Genomic DNA, 26,740 nt, shown 5'->3' with positions numbered 1-26,740 from the left:
GACTATTTGGACCAAAGAGTCATATAGCACAGAAACAGACCCTACGAATAAGGACAAAAATAGACGTTACTGGAAAAAGCTCAGCAGGTCTAGCAGCATCTGTGAAGAGAAACCAGAGCTAATGTCTTGGGTCCGGTGACCCTTCCTCAGAACTGACATAGCTAGGAAAATGTCAGTTTACATGCAGAACATAAGGTGGCGGGAGGGGGTAAGAAATAAACGGTAAGTGGGGATAGTCATGAGACGTACAGCACGGAAACAGACCCTTCGGTCCAACCCGTCCATGCCGACCAGATATCCCAACCCAATCTAGTCCCACCTGCCAGCACCCGGCCCATATACCTCCAAACCCTTCCTATTCATATACCCATCCAAATGCCTTTTACATGTTGCAATTGTACCAGCCTCCACCACTTCCTCAGACAGCTCATTCCATGCACATACCACCCTTTGTGTGAAAATGTTGCCCCTTAGTTCCCTTTTATATATCTTTCCCCTCTCACCCTAAACCTATGCCCTCTAGTTCTGGACTCCCCCACCCCAGGGAAAAAAAGACTTTGTCTATTTATGCTATCCATGCCCCTCATAATTTTATAACCCTCTATAGGTCACCCCTCAGCCTCCGATGCAAAGGAATGGATACCTTTGAGTGTGAATAGCTGTTAATGGAGACTGTAGATAGCTAACATGAGGGAGTATGTAATGGCAGACTGTGACATAACAAAGCCTGGTGTGTGGAGGCGGTGGCTAGGACATGGGAGAGTTCAGGCCCTAAAATTATTGAACTCAATATCAACTCTGGAGGGCGGCAGGGTCCCTGAGAGGAAAATGAAGTGTTGCTCTTTCAAGTTACATTGAACATCACTGGAGCACTGCAGCAAGCCTGAAACAGAGATGTTGTCCAGGGAACGGGGTGGTGTGTTAAAATGGCAAGTAAATGGATGCTCAGGGTGTTCTTTGCCAGCAGAACATAGATGTTCTGTGAAGCAGTCACCCAGCCTATGCTTCATTCCCCAATGTAGAGGAGACCATATTATGAGCAGTGAATGCAGTAGACTAGATTGTGAGAAGTGCAGGTAACTTTGGGTCTTTAGATTCCGAGGGAGGGAGGAGATAAAAATGACATCCAGCACGATTTCAGACAGTACATCCCAAATCATAGCTAAATGTGTACAAAATAAATTCCTTCTCCCCTTATTCTTCTGATTACCTGGCTACTAATAGAATTCCTCATCCATCTCCATTTATGAAACTGATAATTGTGAAGACGGCTTTTAAATTTCTTTCAAGTAGAAAAGCTTCAACTTCGCCAGACTGACGACTTCATCATAAACGGTCTTGACAAGGTGGACATGAAAAGGATACTTTTTCTCACGGGTCAGTCAGCGGGCACATAGTTTAAAATTAGGGTTCATCCTTTCAGGCCAGAAGGCGAGAAATTCTTCTCTCTGGGGTTGAGGCATTTTCGAACACTGCCTCAGAAGGTGTTGGTGGCGGGTTATGATGACTTGAATTATACAGGAGGTGGAAAAATTCTTACTTAGTTGGGGACTCAAAAGTTATTTGGGGGGGGGGGGGGGTAAGGGGAACGTGGAATTCAAAACACAATCAGACCAACCATAATGTTATTGAGCAGGCCCAAAGGGTTAAAATCTACCCTATTTCATACATTCTTATCACTGGCACTGTTCAGTTAAATCTCATCGGCACCCAGTCTGTGGTCTGTATGCAATTGCTACTGAGGTTGGCTCAGCAATTTATGAAGCCGAACCTAACTTCCTTGTTTTTGTTCTTTACGAGAGAAACATTAAGGTCCAGATATCACATGTTTAAAAATAGCTAAATCTTCCCTACCACTGTTCCTATAGAAATCTTTTGACAAAAACAAAGCTCGTTCCTCTTGATGGATTTGCACATCAAGGTGATCAGAGTGATAACCTGTACCTGTTAACTGGACTTCCACGTTGTTGAGCCGTAGCCTTTGTCCCTCTACCTCCTGCAATGCTGATGCAAGCTGGCTCCGTAACTCCATCTCCTTCTTCTGGTGGGATGTGAGCTCCAGCTGCAACTTGGCAACCTGGCTGGTAGCAATTGCTAGTTCTTCAGTCACCTTAACCTAAGGTCACAGTGGAAAAATAAAACAGGATTTTTAAAATCAGTCTTTGGACATTTTGCTAAAGAGTGCCAATAGCACATCAATTAGATCAGGTAAAATCTGCACAAAAACAGGCACTGAACACTGCAATCCAGGAAATCTCAGCCTGTGATTAAGACACCAAATGTCAGATTTTCAACACAACTGACACCAATTTCACACAAACATTCAAAAAGTGTGCTTAACCATTGTTTTAAGTTAACAGCTATACATAAAATTTCTTTATCGCACTCTCTCACCAACCCAACATAAAAGCAAAGTACTAGGAAACCTGTCTAGCATTTTCTGTTATAAGCAGCCAGCAGTGTAACTCAATGGTCTATTTGGATCTTCAGCCATTCAAGCCAGGGTTCTGGCTGATGCGTATCCCAAAAAGTATATCGCTGCATTCCACAAAAAAACTTCACCTTATACCAATCGTCTGCACAACAGACGATTCAAGTCCTGATTAACCCACAGGCACACAGCCATATATTGCATTGATTCACAAATTCACAAGTAGTGTGAACATCTGTGTATCAACTCAGTCAGCTCTCTACACAGATCTAATCCAACTGAATACAGTGCCACAGGTTGATGCAGGTAGTATCCTTAATTTATTCAGCATGTGACATTAGTTAAAGCAGTGTTCCCAACTCAGTTGCTTTTATGAGTGAACACTCTGCATCTGTGTTTACCATAATGCTAGGCGAAAGTGAGGACTGTAGATGCTGGAGATCAGAGTCTAGATTAGAGTGGTGCTGGGAAAGCACAGCAGGTCAGGTAGCATCCGAAGAGCAGGAAAATTGATGTTTCAGGCAAAGCCCTTCATCAGGAATGAGGCTCATTCCTGTGCTTTCCCAGCACCACTCCAATTTTTACCATGATGCTGCCAAGTGACAGTGAAAGATAAGGTAGTAGACATTGGACAGAGTAAAAACTGTTAAATAAGAAAAAAAGTAGGCTGGATATGTACTTAAGATCAATGAGTCACGAAAACTGGTTGAATGCACCCACAGATTCTTGGGAAAGTAGGTGAAAATCATGGAAGCACTCACTATAACCTTCCCATCCCTCAGAGTACAGGGTTACGGCCAGAAAGAGTATAACATCCACAATTCTGTCTTATTCAACTACTGGCCTTTCAGTGCTGGGGAAAGCTTTTAGAAACAGTAGAACTACCTGTTACCCAGACAAATATCAATTAAGGAAAGCCTGAACAGATTTTTCAAGATCAAATCATGTTTAGCTACATAACTGTTTAAGGGAGGACTAGCAAGATCCAGCCAACATTCAGACTTAGGCAATCATGCCAGGCAATGGTCATCTCTAACCAGAGATTCCATACTCCAGATACTGTGTAGAAACCCTGAACATAACTTTGAATCTACGCCCACTTAACTTTATTCTCTTACGAACGGAAATAATTTGTTCCCATCTACTCTGTCCCACCCACTAGTGATTTTGAAAACTTTGCTTTCTTACCAAGGAGAATAGTCCCAACTTTCGTTAGATTAGATTAGATTAGATTCTCCACAGTGTGGAAACAGGCCCTTTGGCCCAGCAAGCCCATACTGACCCTCCGAAGAGTAACCCACCCAGACCCATTTCCCTCTGACTAATGCACCTAACGCTATGGGCAATTTAGCATGGCTAATTCACCTGACCTGCACATCTTCCAACTGTGGGAGGAAACCGGAGCACCCGGAGGAAAGCTACGCAGGCACAGGGAGAATGTGCAAACTCCACATACAAAATCGCCCCAGGCAGGAATCGAACCGGGGTCCCTGGCGCCACAAGGAAGCAGTGCTAACCACAAAGCCACCGTGCAACTTCTTCAAACTATCCTCATTATTGCATTGCTCATCCCTGGAACTATTTGTGTGAATTGCTTCTGTGCTCACTCCACTGTATTCACATCTTCCCTACAATATTATATCCACAACTGTACACAGTGCTGCAGCTGAAGTCTAACAAGTGTTTAGTTACTCACTGCCACCTTCTCAAATACCAGTTAAGAACAGTTTGCAAATGCTGACATTACCATTCACACCCACTTCCCGCAAACGAATACACAACCAAATGGTCTGAAAAATGTGAAAAAAATCTGTTATAAAGCACCACTGAAACAAACAAACTTTCAGGACAAGTTTGTGCATCACAATTCTTGTATCATTAAAAAGCAGGTTTTCATGTTTAGGAGTACTCCGCAAAATCATTTACATTCTTAGATATTTCAGCAAAGCTCGCCATACTCCATGGCAACAAAAACCTCAGTGTAGCCCTTCTCCCAACCTCATCACTCAGCAGCCCCTCTCCTGAATCCAAGCTCCAACTCATCTCGCAGACACCATTTCAAAACAGCACTCACCTGCAAAACCGCATCCAGATGGGTTTCGCTGCTTCCCCCTGCCCTCCAGAGACTTGACCGGTGCTCCTGACTAACTCCTGAACCTTACAAACCCCTGTAGTTCCAGCAAGCAGCAAAGTATGCCATTCTGCTGAGCTAGGGAGAGAAGCCATGGCAGCCAGGTTGATGTAATGCATATGGACCTCCAAAAGGCATCTGATACAGTGCGATAACAGAATAAGCAGCGTCACAACCAAATTATTCTGGAGGTCATATTCATGAAGGGAGGGAGGCAACAGTCTAGTGATATTATCACTGGACTGATAATCCAGAGACCCAGGTAACCTGGGACCTGGGTTTGAATCCCACCAAGGCAGATAATGGAATTTGAATTCAATATTAAAAAGAAATCTGGAATCAAAAGTCAAATGATGACCATGTATCCATTGTTGATTGCTCTTTAGCGAAGGAAACTGCTATCCTTACCTTGCCTGGCCTACATGACTCCAGACCAACTGCACAACTGACTCTTAATTGCCCCTAGGCAATTAGGAAAGGGCGCTAAATGCTGGCCTAGTTAGTGACACCCTCGTCGCATGAATGAATTAGAAAATAATGGTGTGGAAGATCATTGCGCAAGTCAAGTACCAACTACTTCAGCCATGCTGCATTCAAATGAACTAGGACTGCGCAAGACTCAATGCAAGGCCAGTGAATGCAATGACTAGGCTTTCTCAACTCACCTGTAAGAGGCCAGAATAGAATTTTGCCAAGAGACAACAGAAATTTACAAGGAGGAAAATAACAATACATCTCGCAACAGAACAGATGGATAAGGCAATCCTAGACACAGGACATTCTTTAATTAAGCAGCCAGAGGAGCCCAGTGACCTTAAAGATTCCGATAGTGCCACTCAATCACCTGTTTCCCCTAGCTGAGGCAAATGCCATAGAACGTTTGTGGATTTTTGTGTGAGAGCACAAAAGCAGAGAGATCACGTTTGACTGCACTGATGACGTTGCGATTCAACTGCACTCATCTGAAGTCATCATGATAAACAAAATATAGAGATTTTCTTTTGTGTGGCACAGCAGTTAGCTCCAGTGCCAGAGTTCGATTCTGTTGAACTGTTTGTGTGCAGTTTTCACATTCTCGGGGTCTGTGAAGGCCTTAGAAAAAACCCATGGCTTCCTCCCACAGTCCAAAGATGTGCAGCTTACATGGATTGGCCATGCTAAATTAACCATAGCATCCAGGGAAGTGTAGGTAAGGTACATTAGCCATGGGAAAGAGTAGGGGGATGGCTCTTCAGAGTGTTGGTGCAGACTTGTTGGGCCGAATGGTCTGTTTCCACAACATAGGGATTCTCTTCTAGAACTAAGTCCCAATAATTTCAATAATTTTTACTATACAAGTTCAGCACACTGTAAGGTCTGAACAAATTTAAAAGTAAAGTTATGTTTACATATTTAGTGCATCATTATTTTATTGATATTAAGTTATTGATAGAATGTTTATGGTCACATCATTATAGGGGCTTTCTCAGCTACCCTGGAGCTCTGCTTAATGCAAATTCATCAGTGGACTCTGTGATTCAACTTGTGACTTAGTGAAGTTACAAATTTGGATGTGTGACAGGAAATAGATGGTTTGTTTTCCAAACAGAGAAAAGTTTCCAGAGAGCTTCCCCAGGCATTGGTTGAGGGCTCCCACTTGTCCTGATTTTAAAAAAAACTAATGAATAATGCAAAATTTTACAACTGCTTAAGATCAGTGAGGGCAGAGTGCTAGATAAGGCAAAGGAAAGCCTGTAACTCAGTTCCAAAGCTGGGCTTGCACTGATAATTGGATGCTGGACTGCACTGTCATGAATTCGATGGGACACCATCTCAGGAGAAGAGATTGAGCAATCGAGTCTTGGACAAACTGAGTTGGGCAGTTGCCACAGGAAGTCAGAGGTTAGACTTTTCAAACAGAGAAGCTGAAACCTCTCAGAAAATAAATTTTGAGTTTCATTAACATCTGAGTGGATTGATAAGAAAATTCAGGGTCTCCATTTTGGTTAAACCTGGTCAGTTAGTGTAGCATTTGTTAAGACTTGTATTACAATTAAAAAGGTAGCACTGATTGTTGGCTTTATGGAGTCTTAATGTCAGGGTTATGCAGCACAGAAACAGACACTTCAGCCCAACCTGTCCATACCGAACAAATATTCTAAATTAATCTAGTCCCATTTACCTGCATTTGGCCCATATTCGTCTAAACCCTTGCTATTCATATGTTCATCCACATGCCTTTTAAATGTCAATCATACCAATCTCTACTACTTTTTCTGGCATTTCGTTCCAAACACACATCATCCTGTGTGAAAAGGTTGCCCCTCAGGTCTCTTGTAAATCCCCCACCTCAGCTCACCTAAAACTTGTGCTCTCTAGTTTTGGACTTCCCTACTCTGGACAAAAGACCTTGTCTATTTTCCCTATTTATGCCTCACATGATTTTATAAACTTCTGCAAGGTCATCCCCTCAGTCTCTGACATGTCAGGGACAAAATTCCCAGCCTATTCAGCCTCTTCCAATAACTCAAATCCTCCAATCACAGCACCCTTTGCTTACTTTTTTTTACATTTGTACTGTAAAATCTATTGCTTGTTTAAAACTGTGGAATCTTGTGCCTTCTTACTTCGTGAGTAACTGGAATTATGAAATTTCATCTACTTTTGCAAATAAAGTATGGTTCCTAGCCAGATTGTGGCCAGATTTCTCTCAGATTTCACCAAATCTGGTCTGAGATCAGAAAGAAGAATAAAACCTATGACTAACATCCACACAAAGCACTGGTTTAGCCTCGACTGAATTAGTGCGTCCACTCCTAAGCATCACATCTGACCCACCCATAGCATTCGCTTAAAGCGCCCAATCATAAATAATTCACGTTTTTTGGTTGAAGCATGTTGCTTGCATGCAGTGACATGGCAAATTCTGAAATCAAAAATCATTGCAATGTATTAAAGTATACATAGCAAATAGGGAAAGGAGCAAAACATGAGTGCACAACTGCATTTCTGGACAGTCTCCTTTCCTCCATCCTCAGCTCTTGTTCAGAACAGGCACGTGGTTTGAAAATTGCTTTAAAAGGCATGGGTTGCTGTTGGCTGAGATAATCAGTAACTAGAAATACTAGGAATTATACGGAGGTCCATCATAATTCTAACCATAAGCTCACTACACTTACCACTTCACATAATTCCAAGTGTCAAAACTGAACGCAAATAGACGCATGTCACAACATGGGTGGATGAAAAATCTCATACACCAACAATCTGATCTTAACAGGACAAGTCACAAGCCAAGAACAAGAGGCAACTCAAGAACTCCTTTGTAGTTCACAGACTATCACCAGAATGCAAGGATGAATAATTGATCTATCTTCACAGACAGACAGATAAACAGAGTGCTGTACATTAATAGTGTTCAACAAGCAACCCAGTGATGCAAGACCCTCGTTCACAGTTTATTCCAAAAAACGTCAAACATGATTCAAACCTCAAACAGACACACACTGTGAAGGCACAGCACTTGAACACATGTTGCCAGAGAGTCAAGACACCATAGCCATCTGCATATACTTTCAGCAAATAGTTAAGGGAGTTAAGGAGTAGTGAAACGCTATAACTTGTAAACTGTGCTATCTAAACTAGGGTGCTAGGCAACTAGATTGTAACCTTTCCATTTCTCCCATGCCCCAAGCTGTAATCAGAGTCAAACAGTGCCTGCAGAGTTGGCATGAGCTGTTTTCTCCAAAAAGCACTGATGGGTGGAGACTGGTGAAAAGCAGAGAAGCACTAGGCATCTACCTCTGTTCATCTCTTGGTTTGAGAAGGTGCAGGACCTTGGATAACACAAAGGAAGGATAGCATGAAAGCAAGCTGAAGAGAGACAATAATTCAGAAATAGTAAACTGAGCAAATGATTGATTTTGCTGCTGTTATTTGCATAAGCTGCAGAGGCGAAGAAGGTGGTTACTTCATGTTCCAGCTGACCAGCTTTACCGAAAAGGCCAACTTAACCCAGAAAGGGCTGTAAATGATGCAAGTACATTTAAAAAGATGGGCTCCCTCACCTGAGCTCTTGCCAACTCCACTGGCAGTGCAAGCTGGGAAGAGAAAGTAGACTGACAGTAAGTGAAGCGCACATACAGAATAGCACAGAGCATGAAGGCTTGCGTGATAGTAACCATATCTGAAATGTTCCCCTTTCATAGTTCAACATCACTGGCAGATTTGGACCCCATTTACCAACCTCTCAGAAACAGGACCGGAAATGACACCACCCACCATAATACTGAAGACAGTAAGACGCATAAATGCCAAGCGGGACAGAAGACCAATGCTTCATCGGAGGCTCACTGATGTTACCTAGCATGTTGACGAAACGTTTGAAAACAAACCAGCTCAGTGAGCAGACAGACAACCTGATCACTGGCATATTCCTAACATTGAACATAATGCACACCATCCTTTGAATTCAGTGCACTACACTGAACAGAACTCCACAACCAAACTAGTTGTGCAGTTATTGCTCTTTGGCTAACACTATGTTCCTTATGCATTGCCCTCTCAGGGCAGGACTGAATGGCTAACCTCTTGCTTCATTGGTCCATTAAATATCCATCACTGTCCATCGCTCTCCTCAGGGAGAGATGAAAGAGAGCTGCCAACACCTGCTACTCAGCATCTTCAGATCAGAGGATGAAAGAGAGACTCTCTCTTAAATTAAGCAGACTTGAATTCTACAATGGTCACTGTTTACATACCCACAACATACAAGGCTCTGTAGTTTGAACATCACCTGACTTACAAAGCCGTGGGCAGCATTAAAATTAAAAAGACAATGGAACAGGAAATTTTTTTAAAAGTTGCAATTTCTCCAAAATAAAGGTCAGAGGTTTGCATATGGAGATGAAACTTCATGGGAAGGCAGAATGACTGTGCCTTTTGAAAGTAATTTTGTTACACCTGATTGACTCAACCATTGCAAATCACAACAGCAGTTGGAGATTGTCTGATATTTTCCAATGAGAATGGGCTTCAGCAGTCACAGCAATGCAGCAACCTACAGTCATTCGTAAACTATTATCTGCACATGAATTACATGGAACAATTCACAAAAGGCCTTTGGACAATGGCTATGGCCACAGCACAAGTGGAGTGAGCATGAATGAATGTTTCCCCAATTAGTAGCTGACAGTGATATATTCCAGGAACCACCGGCATTTGGTTTACTTATTTAACAACAAAAAAAAAATCATGCCACTGTCTTAGAATCTAGCTATGCAGCAAGTAATCTCTCTCTCAACAGCATGCAGGAATATTGAAATATTGCCAACTTCTAAGTTAAAGGACATTTTTATTTCAGTGACTTCTGTGATCAAGTCAAAAGATACAATGCTTGCCATTTCACATGCCTAGTTTCAGCAACAAAAACTCCCAGACACATCTTAAATTAATGTCTTTGTATTTTATCTCAAGGTTGCACCCTCAAGTCATATTCTTAGATGAGCACAACAGAGATTGATAATTCACCCTCATCAGTCGGTTCTGAATCAAATTTTATAAATGCTAAATGCAAGATAGTTTTGAGCGCTGTAGGCCATATCCACACACCATCAGAATTAACTTGCCTGATATTTCCAGAATGTCAGCAAAGCTAGAATACATAAAAACAAAATGAACCATTTCAGATTTCCAGTATCTGGAAACAATACATTCTAGAGATACTCCGTTCGGAAAAAGTCATATAGGACTTGAAACTCTTTCAATCTCCGTAAATGCTACCAGACCTGCTGCATTTGTCCTGCAATTTCTAATTTACTTCGGCCAGAATGTATATCAGGTGAATTTCCATGAGCAGCTGCTGCACTGATTCTCCCACACTGGAACCTAAACCACTTTTATCCAGTCCACTTCCACTCCACCTCTGCTACCCTGAAAAATCCACCATAGCATCAGTATAACTGACTCATTTATGGGGTAAAGGAGAAACAATCTGACCTTCTCCTGCTCTGCAAGCAGGATACGAGCCTGGTTATTCTCGGTTGAAGATATTAGAGAGTCATTCCTCTGCTCCATCAGCAAATTACTCTGTTCCACATATCTGAAAAGGAGACAGACAGAAACTGATAAAATAAAAGTGAAGGTAAACATTAATAATGAAAATAGGGCAAGGTTTGAATTACTACACTTGACAAGATTTTGGTCAATCAGACCTTATCTGTCAATCCATCAAGCTTCACCTGTTGGACAATCTAGGAAACTGTAACAAACAGAAATTCGCAGTAAGCAGATGCCATGGCTAATGGACATCAATTCTACAAATGTGCCAACATATAAAAACTACATTGCTTCTTCAACATAAAAAGTGGCAAGTATATATCAGAATCCATTCGGTAGTGTTCAATTTTGGTGGTTTTACCCTTTGTACAGGGTAAAACAAATAATTGTTGGAATGACATTGAGCTTAAGTATCGAGGACAGTTTGCATAAGCTTCCATTCCCTTACATTTAGAATACAGAAATTGAATCAAGTTTTTTTAAAAAATAAAGAGATTGAATAGATATAACGACCATTTCCCAAGGTGGAGAAATCCACATTGGAGTATAACCTTGTGAAGCCACGTAGCAGTGAAACCAGGGGGCACTTCACCACTCCAGGAGAGTGGGCATTTCTGGAACTCTTAACCCAAAAAGCTGACACGGTCAAAGAAATTGGAACACAAAAGATTGAAACAACTGATTTTTTTTGTTTGATAAAGTCAGTATGGGATATCAAACAAAAACAGGAAAATGGAGCCAAGGTTTGGATCAGCAGAATCTACAACAATGGCGGAACAACCAGAAGAGACCCAATGGCCTTGCCCTGTTAAACAAGCAGGTGCCATGCCATCACAAAGCAACAGACTAAGTTCAATTTTCTAATCTTCATGGGAAGATAGACATTGCTTCACGTGACAAGACCAGTCACTGCTGGTCTCCCCCTATTGGTCCCATGGAGGGGATACAGCATTCACCAGTGTCTCATAGCTCCAGTTCCCAGTCAAGGAATTCAGTGGCGCCTTCACAAAAACTTGAGTGCACTAGCCCACAACATCGTACATGGAGAATGAGTTGAGGCATTTGAAATGGAAGTGCATCATTACTTAGATAGCAAATGGATTAAAAAAAAACAAAAAGATTAAATGAGTCAAATTGTCAATTCAAGTGCTGAAGTCAAATACAAAATGACAGAGTGCAAACTCAACCCATCAACTTAACCCTTAGCTCATAAACCATGCCTCCTGAAACAGTTCACCTTGGCTCACAAAAACAAAGATTGTTTTAAGATTGTACAGAAGGACTGTCAATTGTTTAAGAGCAATTTGGCTAGTCCTATTGCAACACAATTGACAATTTCACTTCCTTCAAGTATTTATCAGAGCTACAAATAAAACTCTATCAGCCTACTAACATTTAGCATACTGACCTTTATTGCAAGATGACGACATGAATATAAAAAGTAAGAAAGCCTTGTTAAAATTCTAAAAGGCTTGGAGGAGATCTCACATAATACACGTGTGCAATTTGGTGCAATACTTCCATTGGAGACAATACTGTGAACCCTCCCTAGCTTAGTGCTTAGAACGAGAAGATGGTCTTATATGAAACGGAGTACACTGGGCGATAGATTTTCGAATAATGAGCGGTGATCTTATTTAGCATTTAAAATTGTGAAGCAGCCTAACGGGGAGACAGAGGCTGTTTCACCCAAGTGCAGAATCTAGAAAGGATTACAGTCAAAGTCAGAGGTTAATCAATCATTACGAATGGAGATGAAAAGAAATTTCTTCACCCAAAGGTTTGAGAATCACTGAATTCTCCAACCCAGATAATTGCCAATGTTCCATCATTAAATATAGCTGAGATAAATAGATTTTTGGTCACCCAGCAGTGTGTGGGGAGCAGGGAAATAGCAGGCTGCTAACTGATGTGATGATGACAGGCAAGAAAGTGGAATTAATAACAATGATCAACCATGATTGTATTGAATGGTGGAGCAGGCTTGAGAGATCAGTGGGCCTACTCCTCTCTCTTTTTGAGAACTGGAAGCAAAACATTACAAACTGATGTTCATTGACTGAAAACATATTTTAAACAGTTTAAATCAACGGAAAGTCTACATATTCAGAAACTGACAATGCTACTGTGATGAGCAGAATTCATCCTTGAAATATAGAAAGAAGTTGGTTAATGATTTACTCTTCAATAGCACTTTAGACAAGCAAACGGATACAAGCCTTAAAAAGCGTAATTATTAAGTCAATGAAAATCAACTCTTTCATTAGGAAATCAAAAAACAACAGATTGGTACAGCACAGAGGGTGTTGACTGTTCCAGCTCTCTCAAACTGCAGTTCCATTAGCCCCATTCCAGAACTCTGTATAACATTAGCCATTCAAGCTTTGGTCCAGTGTTCTCTTAAAAGCCACTATTGAATATCTATCTGCAAGTTAATTCTGCTGCTTAAAAAAAGCATAATGTCCATACAGACTGGAGAGTCCACACTGATATATCAGACCACTGGCATTAAAATTCATCCCAATAACATGATGCAATATACATTTTTGTGCATTTGGGAATTGGGAGCAAAACATTAAACTGAATTTTCATTCATTGAAAATCATTTCATAGATTTGTTTTAATGTGATCTGGAAGCCGACATAGGATGTTTATCGAGTATTGAGAAGATTTGTAGCTCAGGTTGAGGTTTTGGATGCAGGTTTGCTCACTGAGCAGAAAGATTCATTTCCAGATGTTTTGTTACCTTACTAGGTAAGGTAGCAAAACATCTGGAAATGAACCTTTCAGCTCAACAAGCAAACCTATATCCATTATACGTATATATTACATGCATGGGCTAGTCCATCTCAGGCACATTGATACATGCTACACAGGAGTATGGTCGATGAGTATACTTTATCTACAGCATTTCATCAAGTTTGCTTCGATCTGAAAGAGCTAATTATTCCTTAATGCCTAAAAACAGCAATCAAGTCAACCAAATCAAGCAACGCCACTAACTCACCAGAATGGTCACATCAGCACAAATGCTCAACAGTATTTGCGTTTGATTTTGACTAAAATTTAAAGTTAGCACAATCCCTGCAAGATTATGCAGAGCACAGATGCCTGCTTCAAATGGCAGTACTCCCCTATTACCTCAAAGGATAAACAAAATACGGGCAAGAAAGCCAAACCTTAACAGCCAGGAAACAAGTTGATTTGAATTTGCTCCAGCCTAACTAAAACCTGCTCACCTAATCACTCACGGTGATCCCCACCTTCAACTCCCTGAAAACCCCACCCCATGCACCCAACTCACACTACCCATTATCCTGTAATGATTGTACCTCCCTCTGTCCCCAGACTCCTCACCTCCCTTCCTTTCTTCACTCTACCACCCATGGGCTTCTCCAAAATCAACATCTTATGCCCTCACCCAAACACTCACCTTTCTGTCATCTCTGGTATCTCAACCTAGCACTTTACCTCACTCTTAGCCCTCTCACCTGTCATTATCCTATCACTTCACCCAACAACCTATGGCCCAGCTCGACACACAGTGCTGGTCTGCTCTGCCAGTGCCTCTCCTTCCACACCCTCTGCTCTTTCCTGACCTACTGAGCTGGCCCACTCTTCTCTCTCCTGCTCTATGTCATTGCCACCTTCATCCCCACACACCACCTGTCATCAAACACCTTTTGTCAGTCTCCAGGTCCCTTGCTGACCTCCCTAATCCCTTGCTTCTCATCCAGGTCCCATTCAACATCTATCTCCTGAAGCCTCCAAGTTCCCTCATTCTCTTCATCATGCTCCCACGCATGTCTCAACTTCTTTTGCACCTGTTCAGCCCCTCTCCAGGTCCCCTCATACCCTCACCCAGCCCACTTACTCTGCACCAATTTACTCCATTGCTGTATCCATTTGTTGCAATGCACATGAGAACAATCCTCAAAAGATAAGTGGAAGATCCTCTTTGACATGAGGCAGAAACAAATTTCAACTAGATTGAAAGAGTCAGGCTGCTGATTTAAAATAAAACGCTGATTTAAAAATAAAAATGCTCATTTGAAACCAAGGACTGATCTTGGATGCCACTCATTCCTTTAACTCTCCTCACATCACCAGGATCCAAAAGGTTTTGTTCCTCTGCAGTACCTTTGGTTTCTCTGGATCAGGTCACTGATCTTCCCATTCTGCTCTTCAATTCGACTGCTTTTCTCAAACACTTCCTGTTTCAGCCTCTCATTCTCCTGCATAGGAAAAAGCAAACAAAACAAGTATATAGAAATACTACACACTCACTGGGGGATGACAGTGTCCACTGGCATGCGAAGCGAAGCAACAAGATTACTTGCTAATAACACAAATCAGAAAATAGCCCCGCCTGGACAGAATGCCACCAACTATTAACATTCTGGATTAGTGGTGCTGGAAGAGCACAGCAGTTCGGGCAGCATCTGAAGAGCATTAAAACCGATGTGTCGGGCAAAAGCTCTTCATCAGGAATAAAGGCGCAGAACCTGAAGCGTGGAGAGATAAGCTTGAGGAGGGTGGGGGTGGGGAGAAAGTACAATCGGTGAGTTGGGGGAGGGGATGAAGGTGATAGGTCGGGGGAGGGTGGAGTGGATAGGTGAGAAGGAAGATAGGCAGGTAGGACAAGTCATGGGGACAGTGCTGAGCTAAAGTTTGGAACTAGGGTGAGGTGGGGGAAGGGGAAATGAGGAAACTGTTGAAGTCCATATTGATGCCCTGGGGTTGAAGTGTTCCAAGGCAGAAGATTGAGGCATTCTTCCTCCAGGCGTCTGGTGGTGAGGGAGTGGCGTGAAGGAGGCCCAGGACCTCCATGTCCTCGGCAGAGTAGGAATGGGAGTGGAAATGTTGGGCCACAGGGCAGTGTGGTTGATTGGTGCAGGTGTCCCGGAGATGTTCCATAAAGCACTCTGCTAGGAGGCATCCAGTCAGTTTGTAATCGTGCTTTAGTAAAATGTTAAAGTGTCTGGACACAGTGACAGCATAAGTGCTTTGTAATATGCAAAGGAAAACAGCACCAATGTTGGTTTCCACGACATAGACGCACCAGGATGGAGGGTGAGTGGTCATAAACACATTCAGAAGATCTGCACTGATTGCAAAAATACTCAAGGTCCTTGCCAATGTATATTAACTCTATATACAATCCACAATGGCCCATCATAAACAACACTACTTGGAGGTAGAATACCAACATGTAAATAAGGCCTCGTGATAATCTAATTTGAAACACAAGCTACTGCAAAATTTACAGAAACAAGATGCACAATGGGGATTAAAAGCTAACAATACAATGCCACAGAGAATGACGGCAAATCAATTCCAACAGGAGGTCTCCCCTATCAAAAAAAAGCCAAATTCTCATTGCTTGTCATTCTATTAGAGGTAACTTGGAAATTAAAAATCTCCATAGCATCTTCTCCACAACCTAACATCTAGACACATTAACTGCACTTACCTGGATAATTCTCTGGATGTTATGCATGATCATGCTGGTTTCCATTGTTACTGATGAAATGCCAGGAAATGAGGGCCCATTTACATGTTTCTGCAAGTCATCAACCTGCAACATGGAAGGATGACCATCAGCCACAGCTCCCTAAGGTGATGCACATGTAAGAGCTCATTTGTTTTCCCCTTTGGACTATAAAATAGAAATGGACGTTGTCATATAAAAGCAACAGGAGTGTTTTCTTTGTAACTTGGTCAAGTGGAATTTCACACTTTAACTATCTAAGTGTATGTTACTTTCTGGAGGAGTGAGGGGGATACTTTACAAGACAGTAGAACCAGAAGAAAGCGAGGGCTGGAGATCAGAGTCGAGAGTGTGGCGCTAGAAAGGTGCAGCAGGGCACCTGAGAGCAGGAGAATCGACGTTGCGGCCATAAGCTCTTCATTCCTAATGAAGAGCTTATGCCCGAAACATCAATTCTCCTGCTCCCAGATGTGGCCTTATCTGCTGCGCTTTTCCAGCAACACACTCTCGAACAGAACCAGGAGTCCAAGTTCAGAAAAAACTGCCTCACGGCTGCCTGTTGGATTTGCCACACTGCAGTTTCACAGAGCTGTAAGGTAGTACACCCAGAGACATCCAGATCCTGAAAGCAAAATGAAAACACCTCTTTTTTTCTACTCTGAAAGAATAAAAAATATCCAGCAACGCTTGAGAAAATGTGACAGAAGACCTAGGTTCACTTCATTAGCTATTGAATCGAAGATCAATCTCTCTGTGCGCATCTCCGTCACGATTGCCAAAAATCAGAAGAATTCTGACAAAGACATTGCATCCTTGCAGAGTGGTCACTGATCTAGATAATTTGTTTCTCCCTTAATTTTCCCACCATTCTATTTGTGTTAAACTGTCTCGTATTTGTGAGTGAGTGGGCATGCTTGGGGTTTTAAAGGGTTATAGCTTTAATCACATATCAGTAAAATAGTAGTTTTTACCATTTGTTAAAGAAGTTTATTTACAGCAAATAATTATTTCCTGTTCATGAAGAAACCTGCTGTGAAGTGCTTTTTGCTGAATAGCAGTCCTCAGGCAAATCCTCATATGCGAGGTTTAATTGGATAATTACACATTTGTGAAGGCTTGCGACGCAGTGCATTCTTCCCACTCACGTTGTGGCGCATATTTTAGCTATCCCATCTGCCGCAGCATTCTTGCAATGTTCTACCAAGCTTGTATATCCCCGACTCTGCACCCTCCCCCCCCACCCCACCCAACCAATTTATATTTAAAACTTTAATTCATAGGTCATGGAAGTTTTTAAAAAATTATTTCATGGGATGAGAGTCTCTGGAAAAGTCAGGATTTGATGTTCATCCGCACTGGCCCTCAAGATGGTGATGAGCCATCTGGTGAAGGTGCACTCACTGTGCTCAAGGCAAGGTGTTCCGGGATTTTCAACCAACAATAAAGGAACAGCAAAACAGTTGGCATCTGTGGGGAGTATTCAATGACTGCAGCAAGGAAGTGTGAACATCAATGATCATATGGACTAATTTAGACAATATCTGTAGCTGATAGCATTATTAGTGCTCACTGGCCTCTGTTTGAGTAGCTGATTCAGTGTTCTGAAACAAGCCATATCGAAGATTCTAACAGCAACTCACCTTAAGAGAAAGCTGGTCAATTTTATCAGATGCCTTACTGATAGCCAATCGAATCTCAGTGTTATGCTGGCGTGCCTCTGTCATCATAAAGGAAGTGACATCTCCAGCAGCTATTAAAACACAAAGAAGCAGCACAACAATATACAGTGTTGAAATATTTTGCTTGGAACAACAGTTTTTTTTAAACTAATATGCTATGCAACTACTTCACCCACCTGCTGCTCAACAAACTGGAAAATTAACAGTAGATTCACAAACTAAGCAAGTGTCTACAAAACTGGAAAAAGGATATTTGGCAAGTGCCAACTGCTAGACTGCAAATACAGACTCTCAATTTATGATTCTTTCCAGAAGCTTAACATTAACCAAAAAATGTAACAAGATTAGCATAATGTCTGGTACAATTCCAGCATGCATATACCTTGATACTGGTGTGCCTGGGCTGGGTACATTGGTGCAACTGTCTGAATCTGGGTCTGCGCAGCATGACCTTGTGGGTAACCATAGGATATCCCTGCATATGGCTGAATGAGAGAAAAGATTAACAAGACAAAAGTTGTTGTTTACATTGAAACAAAATCCTCAAAATTTCCTTTAGTTTTCAATCTATCAGCCATGGATGCTAACTTCACTGCTCTTCCTTAGCTGGACAGATAGCATCCTTTTTACCTTTCTAACCAGCGTCCAGGATCAGGAAGTGACCATGCTCAAGTGAACAGGTTACTCCACTGTAGATTCACTTCGTGGATGAAGCCATTTTCTACTGTTAGGTAAATTACAGTATTGTACTTATCAACAGAGTAACACCAGGAATAGACCAACAATGAGCAAAGAGTGTAGAAACATTGGTCCTATTAAGGATGCTTTCAATTAAATGATATGAGCAACAGCGAAAATGCTTGCACTTCCCTCTAACATTCTCCAGCTCTATAACAGCCCTCCCATCTGCATTGGCTTGGTGTAAAATCTGGTTCGATAGGAGTCTATAGATTTTTTGGAAAAAGGAGGCTTTCAGTGTTTCTAATCATGATTCTGGGAAAGTTACAGCAGTTTGTCAATCTGCTCATGCACAGATAAATGCAGCAAGCCAGAAGTTACCAGTGATCTCCTGTTCCTCCACGAGATATTCAATTTTTATGTTCTTGCAAATGGAAACCAATTATGAAGATGATGCAAAATGTCACTCTTTATTAAGGTTTGAAAAAAAAAATCACATTTAATGAGATGTAACTCTTAAAAAGGCAGGCTCAATCATCATTACTGAACAGCTGAGAAACTCATTTTATCTTTGTGGAATCTCACATTTCTCCACTCCGTTAGATATCAATTTCAGCTCCTACTTTAACCCATTGTGTCTGTTCAATCTAAAGCTTTTTTGTGCGTTAGCTACGGCAAGTTGATAAAACTTGCTCTTCAGTCACAAAGGTTCCAAGTCCTATGCTGGGGCTTCAGCACAGACCTCAAGATCAATGCTCCAACGTAGTAGTCAGATAGTACTGAGCTGCCAGAGGTGCCATCTTTAGAGAGAGGTGTTAAAGGAGGCCACACGTGCCAGCTATCATGGATGCAGAGTACTATCCAAAGCACTACTTTGGAGCATTGACCTTGAGTTTTGTGCTTGAGCCCAAATGGGACTTGAACCTGGAACTTTGAGACTCATAGGACAAAATGTCATTGCTGACACTCACAAACAAGGTGAAGATTGAACATACACAACAGGTTAAAGTAGAAGCTGAAATATTATGAACCTTAAAAAGGAAATTTAAAACCTAGCGGAATGGAGAAATTTCAGATTCCACAATATACAGTATATTTACACTGATCAGTTCATCATGAAATCTGATTACTACATTGCTGTTAACGAGTGCTGGTTGTGTGCAACCTGGCTACTGTGCTCACTGTATACCAATAGTGAAGATACTTGGAAAGTAATTAATTGGTTGTCAAGTGTGTACAAATATCCATTGGTCCCAAATAGCCTTCCACAATTTCTGTGAAATGATAAAAAGTGAATGATAAAACATGCTTGCTATTTGCTAGCTTGACGTCAAGAGAATTCTCCATTGTGACTGGTCTCAGTCAGCTGATAACCATACCGTAAAGCTTTGCATCAAATATGTTAACAGCCTGTGTCATAAAGATGTACAGCAAGGAAATAGACCCTTCAGTCCAATTTGCCCATGCCAACCAGATATTCTAAATTAATTTAGTCCCATTTGCCAGCACTTGGTCTGTATCCCTTACTATTCATATACTTATCCAGATGCCTTTTAAATGCTGCAATTGTACCAGCCTCCACCACTTCCTCTGGCAGCTCATTTCATTCCAAACACACACCATCCTCTGCATGAAAAGGTTGCCCCTTAGGTCTCTTTTATATCTTTCCCCTCCCGCCCTAAACCTATGCCCTCTAGTTCTGGACTCTCCCACCCCAGGGAAAAGAGTTTTGTTTATTTATCATATCCATGCCCCTCATGATTTTATAAACCTCTATAAGGTCACCCCTCAGTCTCCGATGCTCCAGGGAAAACAGCCCCAGCCTGTTCAGCCTCTCCCTGTAGCTCAAACACTCCAAACCTGACAACATCTTTGTAAATCTTTTCTGAACCCTTTCAATTTTCACAATATCCTTCAGATAGGTAGGAGACCAGAATTGCACGCAATATTCCAACAGTGCCCTAACCAATAACCTGTACAGCCGCAACATGACCTCCCAACTCCTGTACTCAATACTATGATGAATAAAGGCAAGCATATCAAACGCCTTCTTCACTATCCTCTCTATCTGTGATTCCACTTTCAAGGAGCTATGAACCTGCATTCCAAGGTCTCTTTGTTCAGCAACACTCCTGAGGACCTTACCCTTCAGTGTACAAGTCCTGCCCTGATTTGCCTTTCCAAAATGCAGCACCTCAATTATCTAAATTAAACCCTACCTGCCACTCCTCAGCCTATTGGCCCCTCTGATCAAGATCCTGTTGAGGTAACCTTCTTCACTGTCCACTACACCATCAATTTTGGTATCACTGCAAACTTACTAACTATACTTCTTATGTTCACATCCAAATCATTTTCAAAAATGATGAAAAGCAGTGGGCCCAGCACCGATACTTGTGGCACTCCACTGGTCACAGGCCTCCAGTCTGAAAAGCAACCATCCACCACTTTCTACCTTCGAGCCAGTTCTGTAGCCAAATGGCAAGTTCTCCCTGGATTCCATGTGATCTAACCTAGCTAACCAGTCTACCACTAGGAACCTTGTTTAACATCTTACTGAAGTCCATGTAGATCATGTCCACTGCTCTGCCCTCATCAATCCTCTTCGTTTCTTCTTCAAAAAACTCAATCAACTTTGAGAGACATGACTTCCCACATACAAAGCGATGTTACATGAACATCTAATACAGTGGAAGGTTCATTCGGGCAAATTCCACTCAAACATTCAGGCAGGAAAATCTCTGGATCACTGAATGTGAATTGCAGACAGTCCTCAGCATTCCAAATTTCATGAAGGCTGAAAATGGCAAGTTTTGCTCCTTACCTCCCCCTGTTGAATCTAACTAGATGGAAGATATTTCAATGTACCTGGAAGGTCTGCCCACTGCCAGCCAGTCCTTGTTGTGCAGAAAGCGTGACTGGCAATAGTGCGGCAGAGGAGGATGCATGCATGGAAACAGGCGCTGTTAATACAGAAAAAAAAAGGCAAAGTATGACAATTCAGAAAATAACTTCCTGCAAGGAATGACAAATAGATGAGTAGTGTAAAATGCAAAATTAAACTGGTGAATGTTTGAGAACTAGCTGCTTTGTAGTGAGTAGGCAGCTAGTGTGGCAGGATTCCACATAGAACAAGGGATATCTCACGTTCACTCTCCAGCCTGTAGAGAGATCACAATTGCCACATTAGCAATAGTGGCTTTACAAGGCACCAAGCAAACCCCAAGGATTTGTGATTCAAGTAAGAGTTGTGCATTTCCCAAGTTAATTAATTCTTCAGTGTGACACAAAATAACAGAATTCGGAATGAGAGGGTCAAGGTAAACTGAATAGAGACTCTACCTGGTGCTGGCTGCTGTGGAGGCAGATTGTGAACAGGATGTGCAGTGTGCTGAACCGATGATGGGGCAGGAGATGGAGCAGCAAGTGGGGTGCCCTTCAATGAATGATCCTGTGGGATTGATACAGGACATTAAGGAGATGGTGGGTGAAGAAAATCAAAACTAGAACAAGTGCTCAGCCGTAATCATCCATGCTTGCAACAACTCAATACCCAACGCAGAGGTGATATCTGATGCATGGAGATACAGATGTTCAAGGTTAAACAAATGGGTCCTCTTTACATCTTAAATAAATCCTTGTGACTGGAGAGAGTAAGGAACTGAATATGAAAAGCTTTCAGATCAGAATTTAACAACCTAGGTCTGAGGATAGCAAGGATAAACAATTTACATAATGCCTTTTACTTAAAACAGTCATCTTTTTCAGTTAAGAGGTCTAACCAAAAAAATACATGGAGACTAATAAGGAGCTTAAAGAAAGGGTGCCCAGCTTAGGCAAAGATGGCTGAAAAATAAAAGGATGGTCAAAAAAAGGAAAGTTAAGTGATATATAGGTTTAGGCAAGGAATGTGCCCTTGGTACATAAAAGCTATACAACAGGAAAGAACAAGAGTCATGGAGAGTTTGGCATGAATGCAGTTGGCATGGTGATATGATTAGGGGAGACTGCAGACTTTGGGAAGAGAAGAGTCAAGAAGAAATTTAAAACAAGAATTTACTAATGAGTAGTTGAAAAGCCAAGGAGGATAGGAGTGGTGAGTGAAAAATACTTGCATGAGCCAAGTTTTAAAGCTGCAGGGGAGTACACAAGCTTCAGAAGTGAGATAACAAGAGTCCAGAGACAGTATATTCCAGTTAGGGTGAAAGGAAAGGATTGTAGGTGTAGAGAATGCTGGATGACTAGAGATATTCAGTTTTTGGTTAAGTAAATAAGGAAGCATATGCCAGGTACAGACAGCAGAGAGCAAGTGAATCCTTAGAGTATAAAGGCAGTAGGAGTATATTTAAGAGGGAAATCAGGAGGGCAAAAAGGGGACATGAGATAGCTTTGGCAAATAAGGTTAAGGAGAATCCAAAGGGTTTTTACAAATACATTAAGAACAAAAGGGTAACTAGGGAGAGAATAGGGCCTCTCAAAGATGAGCTAGGTGGCCTTTGTGGAGCTGCAGGAGGTCGGGGAGATACTAAATGAGTGTTTTGCATCAGTGTTTACTGTGGAAAAGGACATGAAAGATATAGAATGTGGGGAAATACATGGTGACATCTCTATAAATGCCCATATTAGCACAGAGGTGGTGCTGGATGCCTTGAAATGCATAAAAGTGAATAAATCCCCAGGCCCTGATCAGGTGTACCTTACAAGCTGGGGGAGGCTAGGGAAGAAGTGATTGCTGAGCCCCTTGCTGAGATATTTGTATCATCAATAGTCATAGGTGAGGTACCTGAAAACTGGAGTTTTGCAGTGCCACTGTTTAAAAAGGTGGTAAGGACAAGCCAGGGAACTATAGACCAGTGAGCCTGACAACAGTGGTGGGCATGTTGTTGAAGGGAATCCTGAGGGACAGGAGGTATATGTATTTGGAAAGGCAAGGACTGATTAAGGATAGTCAACACGGCTTTGTGCATGAGAAATGAATTCTCACAAACTTGACTGAGGTTTTTTGAAGTAGTAACAAAGAGAATTGATGAGGGCAGAGCGGTAGACAATCTATAAAGCGTTCAACAAGGTTCCCCATGGGAGACTGGTTAGCAAGGTTAGATCTCACAGAATACATGGAGAACTAGCCAATTGGATACAGAACTGGCTCAAAGGTAGAAGACAAAGGGTGCTGGTGGAGGGCTGTTTTTCAGACTGGAGGCCTGTGACCAGTGGAGCGTCAGAAGGACTGGTGCTGGGTTCACTACGTTTCATCATGCATATAAATGATTTGGATGGGAACATAGGAGATATAGTTAGTAAGTTTGCAGACGACATCAAAATTTGAGGTAGTGGACAGCGGGGGTTACCTCGGAGTACAACGAGATCTTGATCAGATGGGTCAATGGGCTGAGGATTGGCAGAAGGAGTTGAATCAGCAGGATTTATACACTTAATGGTAAGGTCCTGGGGAGTGTTGCTGAACAAAGAGACCTTGGAGTGCAGGTTCATAATTATTTTCAAATAGAGTCACATGTAGATAGGACAGTGAGGAAGGCATTTGGTATGCTTTCCATTATTAGTCAGAGTATTGAGTACAGGAGTTGGGAGGTCTTGCTGCGGCTGTACAGGATGTTGTTTAGGCCACTTTTGGAATATTGCGTACAATTCTGGTCTCCTTCCTATGAAGGAAGAATGTTGTGAAACTTGAAAGGGTTCAGAAAAGACTTAGAAGGATGTTGCCAGGGTTGGAGGATTTGAACTGTAGGGAGAGGCTGAATAGTCGGGGGCTGAGAGGTGACCTTACAGAGATTTATAAAATCATAAGGGGCATGGATAGGATAAATAGACCAAGTCTTTTCCCTGAGGTGGGGGGAGTCCAGAACTAGAGAGCATCGGTTTAGGGTGAAAGGGGAAAGATATAAAAGAGGCCCAAGGGGCAACTTTTTCATGCAGAGGGTGTTGAGTGTATGGAATGAGTGCCAGGGGAAGTGGTGGAAGCTGGTGCAATTACAGCATTTAAAAGGCATCTTTATGTGTAAATGAATAGGAAGGTTGAGAGAGAAATGGGCCAAAGGCGAGCAAATGGGACCAGATTAATTTAAGATATCTAGTCAGCATGGACGAGTTGGACCAAAAGGTCTGTTTCCATGATGTACGTGGACCTATGACCACAAGCAAAGCGTAACAGGGCAGCCTGGGGAGCATTGGATCAATTGAGTCCAAAGATGACAAGATAAGGGTTGCATGAGCAGATGGACTGTAGAAATTTGAGAATTAGGAAAGGATAAGAGAGATGTATTTAGAAATTAAACTTGGTGACTGCTGGTTCCAAGTAGGTTAGTTCAGCCCTAGACAGTGGCCAGGGAGAGTGATGGAATGGTTGGTATTCAATCTAGGAAGGTCTGGCAAAAGGAAAGCAGGTTGGGGGTTGTTGTTGGTAAAAGACAAAAATCAGTGTAATAAGAAGATATTGTTAGGAGGAAATCTGGATGTCAAATCAGCCTAGGTGGTACCAAGAAACAACAAGGAGCAGAAAACATTAGCGGTCATTGTTGACTGGTCTCTAAACAATGCTGATTATGTCGGGATTGGGAATAAATAGGAAACTAGAGGTGCGTGCAACAAAGGTGTAACAGTCATCATGGCTATTTTTAATTTGCATTCAAATAGGGCAAACCACATTAGCTACTGAGTAGCAGATGAATTCCCGGAGTGTGTACAAGAATTCTTTAAAGTCCAGTACAATGAAGAACCAACTAAGGGGAAACAGGCTATCTTAGATTTGGTTTTGTGAAATAACAAGGGATATTTTAATAATTTTGTTGAGTGTCCTTTGGCTTGGGGGCAGGAGCAGAAGAACTGACCAGAATTCTTCAAGATAGAAATTGAAATTGTTCAATCTGAACCTAACTAAACAAATATATGAGGGACAAGTTAGCTGTGATACAATGAAATAAGTAGCCTAAGGCATGACAGTAGGTACAGATTAGTGTATAAGAATAATGCATGCATTAAAATAGTTATTTATATTCCTTCTGGACAAGAGAACACAACAGGAAATGTGGCCAAACTACAACACGTAAAAGTAAATTAAGAACAGTTTTAGATCTAAAGAGAAGTCATAGAAAACTACCAGAAAAAGTAGCAAATCTGAGCACAGGGGAACACTCAAGATTCAGCAAAGCAGGACTAAGGAATTGATGAAAAATGGAAAAGTTGCCATACGAGAGTAAAATTGTAAGAGTGGACTGAGAGAGCTTTGACATGTGCAAAAAAGAAATAGAATAGGACAAACAAATATAGGCCCCTTACAATCTGAAATGGAATGAAAGAAAAAGAATGAGGAAATGGTACAATTATTAACTGCGAAATAGTTAATAGAACAGTACAGCACGGTAAAGGCCCTTCAGCCCTCGTTGTTGTGCCGATCTTTTATCCTAATCTAAGATCAAGCTAACCTACATACCCTTCACTTTACTATCATCCATTTGTCTACCCAAGAGTCACTTAAATGTCCATAATGTCTGACTCTACTACCACTGCAGCAATGCATTCCACACACTGGTAAAGAACATACCTGACATCTCCCCTGACATTTTCCAATCACCTTAAAATTACGTCCCCTTGCGATAGCCATTTCCGTCCTGGGAAAGTCTCTGGTTATCCGCTCGATCTAGCCTCTCAACATCTTGTACACCTCTACCAAGTCACCTCTCGTCCTTCTTCGCTCCAATGAGAAAAGGCCCAGTTCCCTCAACCTTTCTTCATAAGACATGCCCTCCAGTCCAGGCAGGATCCTGGTAAATCTCCTCTGCACCCTCTCTAAAGCTTCCACATCCTTCTGAAAGTGAGGCGACCAGAACTGAACACAATACCCCAAGTGTGGTCTAACCAGGGTTTTATGAAGCTCCAGCATAATTTTGTCTCTTAAACTCAATCCCCCTGCTAATGAAAGCCAACACGCTATATGCCTTCTTAACAACCCTATCAACCTGGGTGGCAGCTTTGTGGGATCAATGGACATGGACCTCAAGACATCTCCGTTCCTCCACACTGCCAAGAATCCTGCTTTGCTGAATTAGGAATGTTCCCGTGCTCAGATTTGCTACTTTTTCTCGTAATTTTATATGACTTCTCTTTAGATCTAATACTGTTCTTAATTTATTTTGCTCACTTCATGCTTTTCCATGTTGAACTCCATCTGCCACTTCGCCATCCAGCTCTGCATCCTGTCAGTCAATGTCCAGTTGCAACCTACAACAGCACTCCACACTAACCATCACTCCGCCAACCTTCGTGTCATCAGCAACCGT

General features: G+C 41.9%; 1 protein-coding gene across 2 annotated transcripts in view; it reads right to left on the bottom strand.

Moving 5' to 3' along the window:
• fkbp15a (FKBP prolyl isomerase family member 15a) overlaps positions 1 to 26,740 on the bottom strand; it is a 98,510-nt gene that overhangs the window by 39,159 nt on the left and 32,611 nt on the right. For both annotated transcript variants that reach the window (XM_060841279.1, XM_060841281.1), the window contains exons 13-20: positions 21,789 to 21,897; positions 21,315 to 21,409; positions 18,151 to 18,253; positions 17,730 to 17,839; positions 16,072 to 16,176; positions 14,739 to 14,833; positions 10,539 to 10,641; positions 1,945 to 2,116 (exon numbers count right to left, since the gene is read on the bottom strand). In XM_060841279.1, the coding sequence (XP_060697262.1) occupies positions 1,945 to 2,116; positions 10,539 to 10,641; positions 14,739 to 14,833; positions 16,072 to 16,176; positions 17,730 to 17,839; positions 18,151 to 18,253; positions 21,315 to 21,409; positions 21,789 to 21,897 (892 nt within the window). The remainder of the gene's footprint in view (positions 1 to 1,944; positions 2,117 to 10,538; positions 10,642 to 14,738; positions 14,834 to 16,071; positions 16,177 to 17,729; positions 17,840 to 18,150; positions 18,254 to 21,314; positions 21,410 to 21,788; positions 21,898 to 26,740) is intronic.

Source organism: Hemiscyllium ocellatum, chromosome 21 (genome assembly GCF_020745735.1).
Source record: "Hemiscyllium ocellatum isolate sHemOce1 chromosome 21, sHemOce1.pat.X.cur, whole genome shotgun sequence".
NCBI lineage: Eukaryota > Metazoa > Chordata > Chondrichthyes > Orectolobiformes > Hemiscylliidae > Hemiscyllium > Hemiscyllium ocellatum.
Note: the sequence above shows the minus strand (reverse complement) of the source record. Positions and strands in the feature narration are given on the sequence as shown.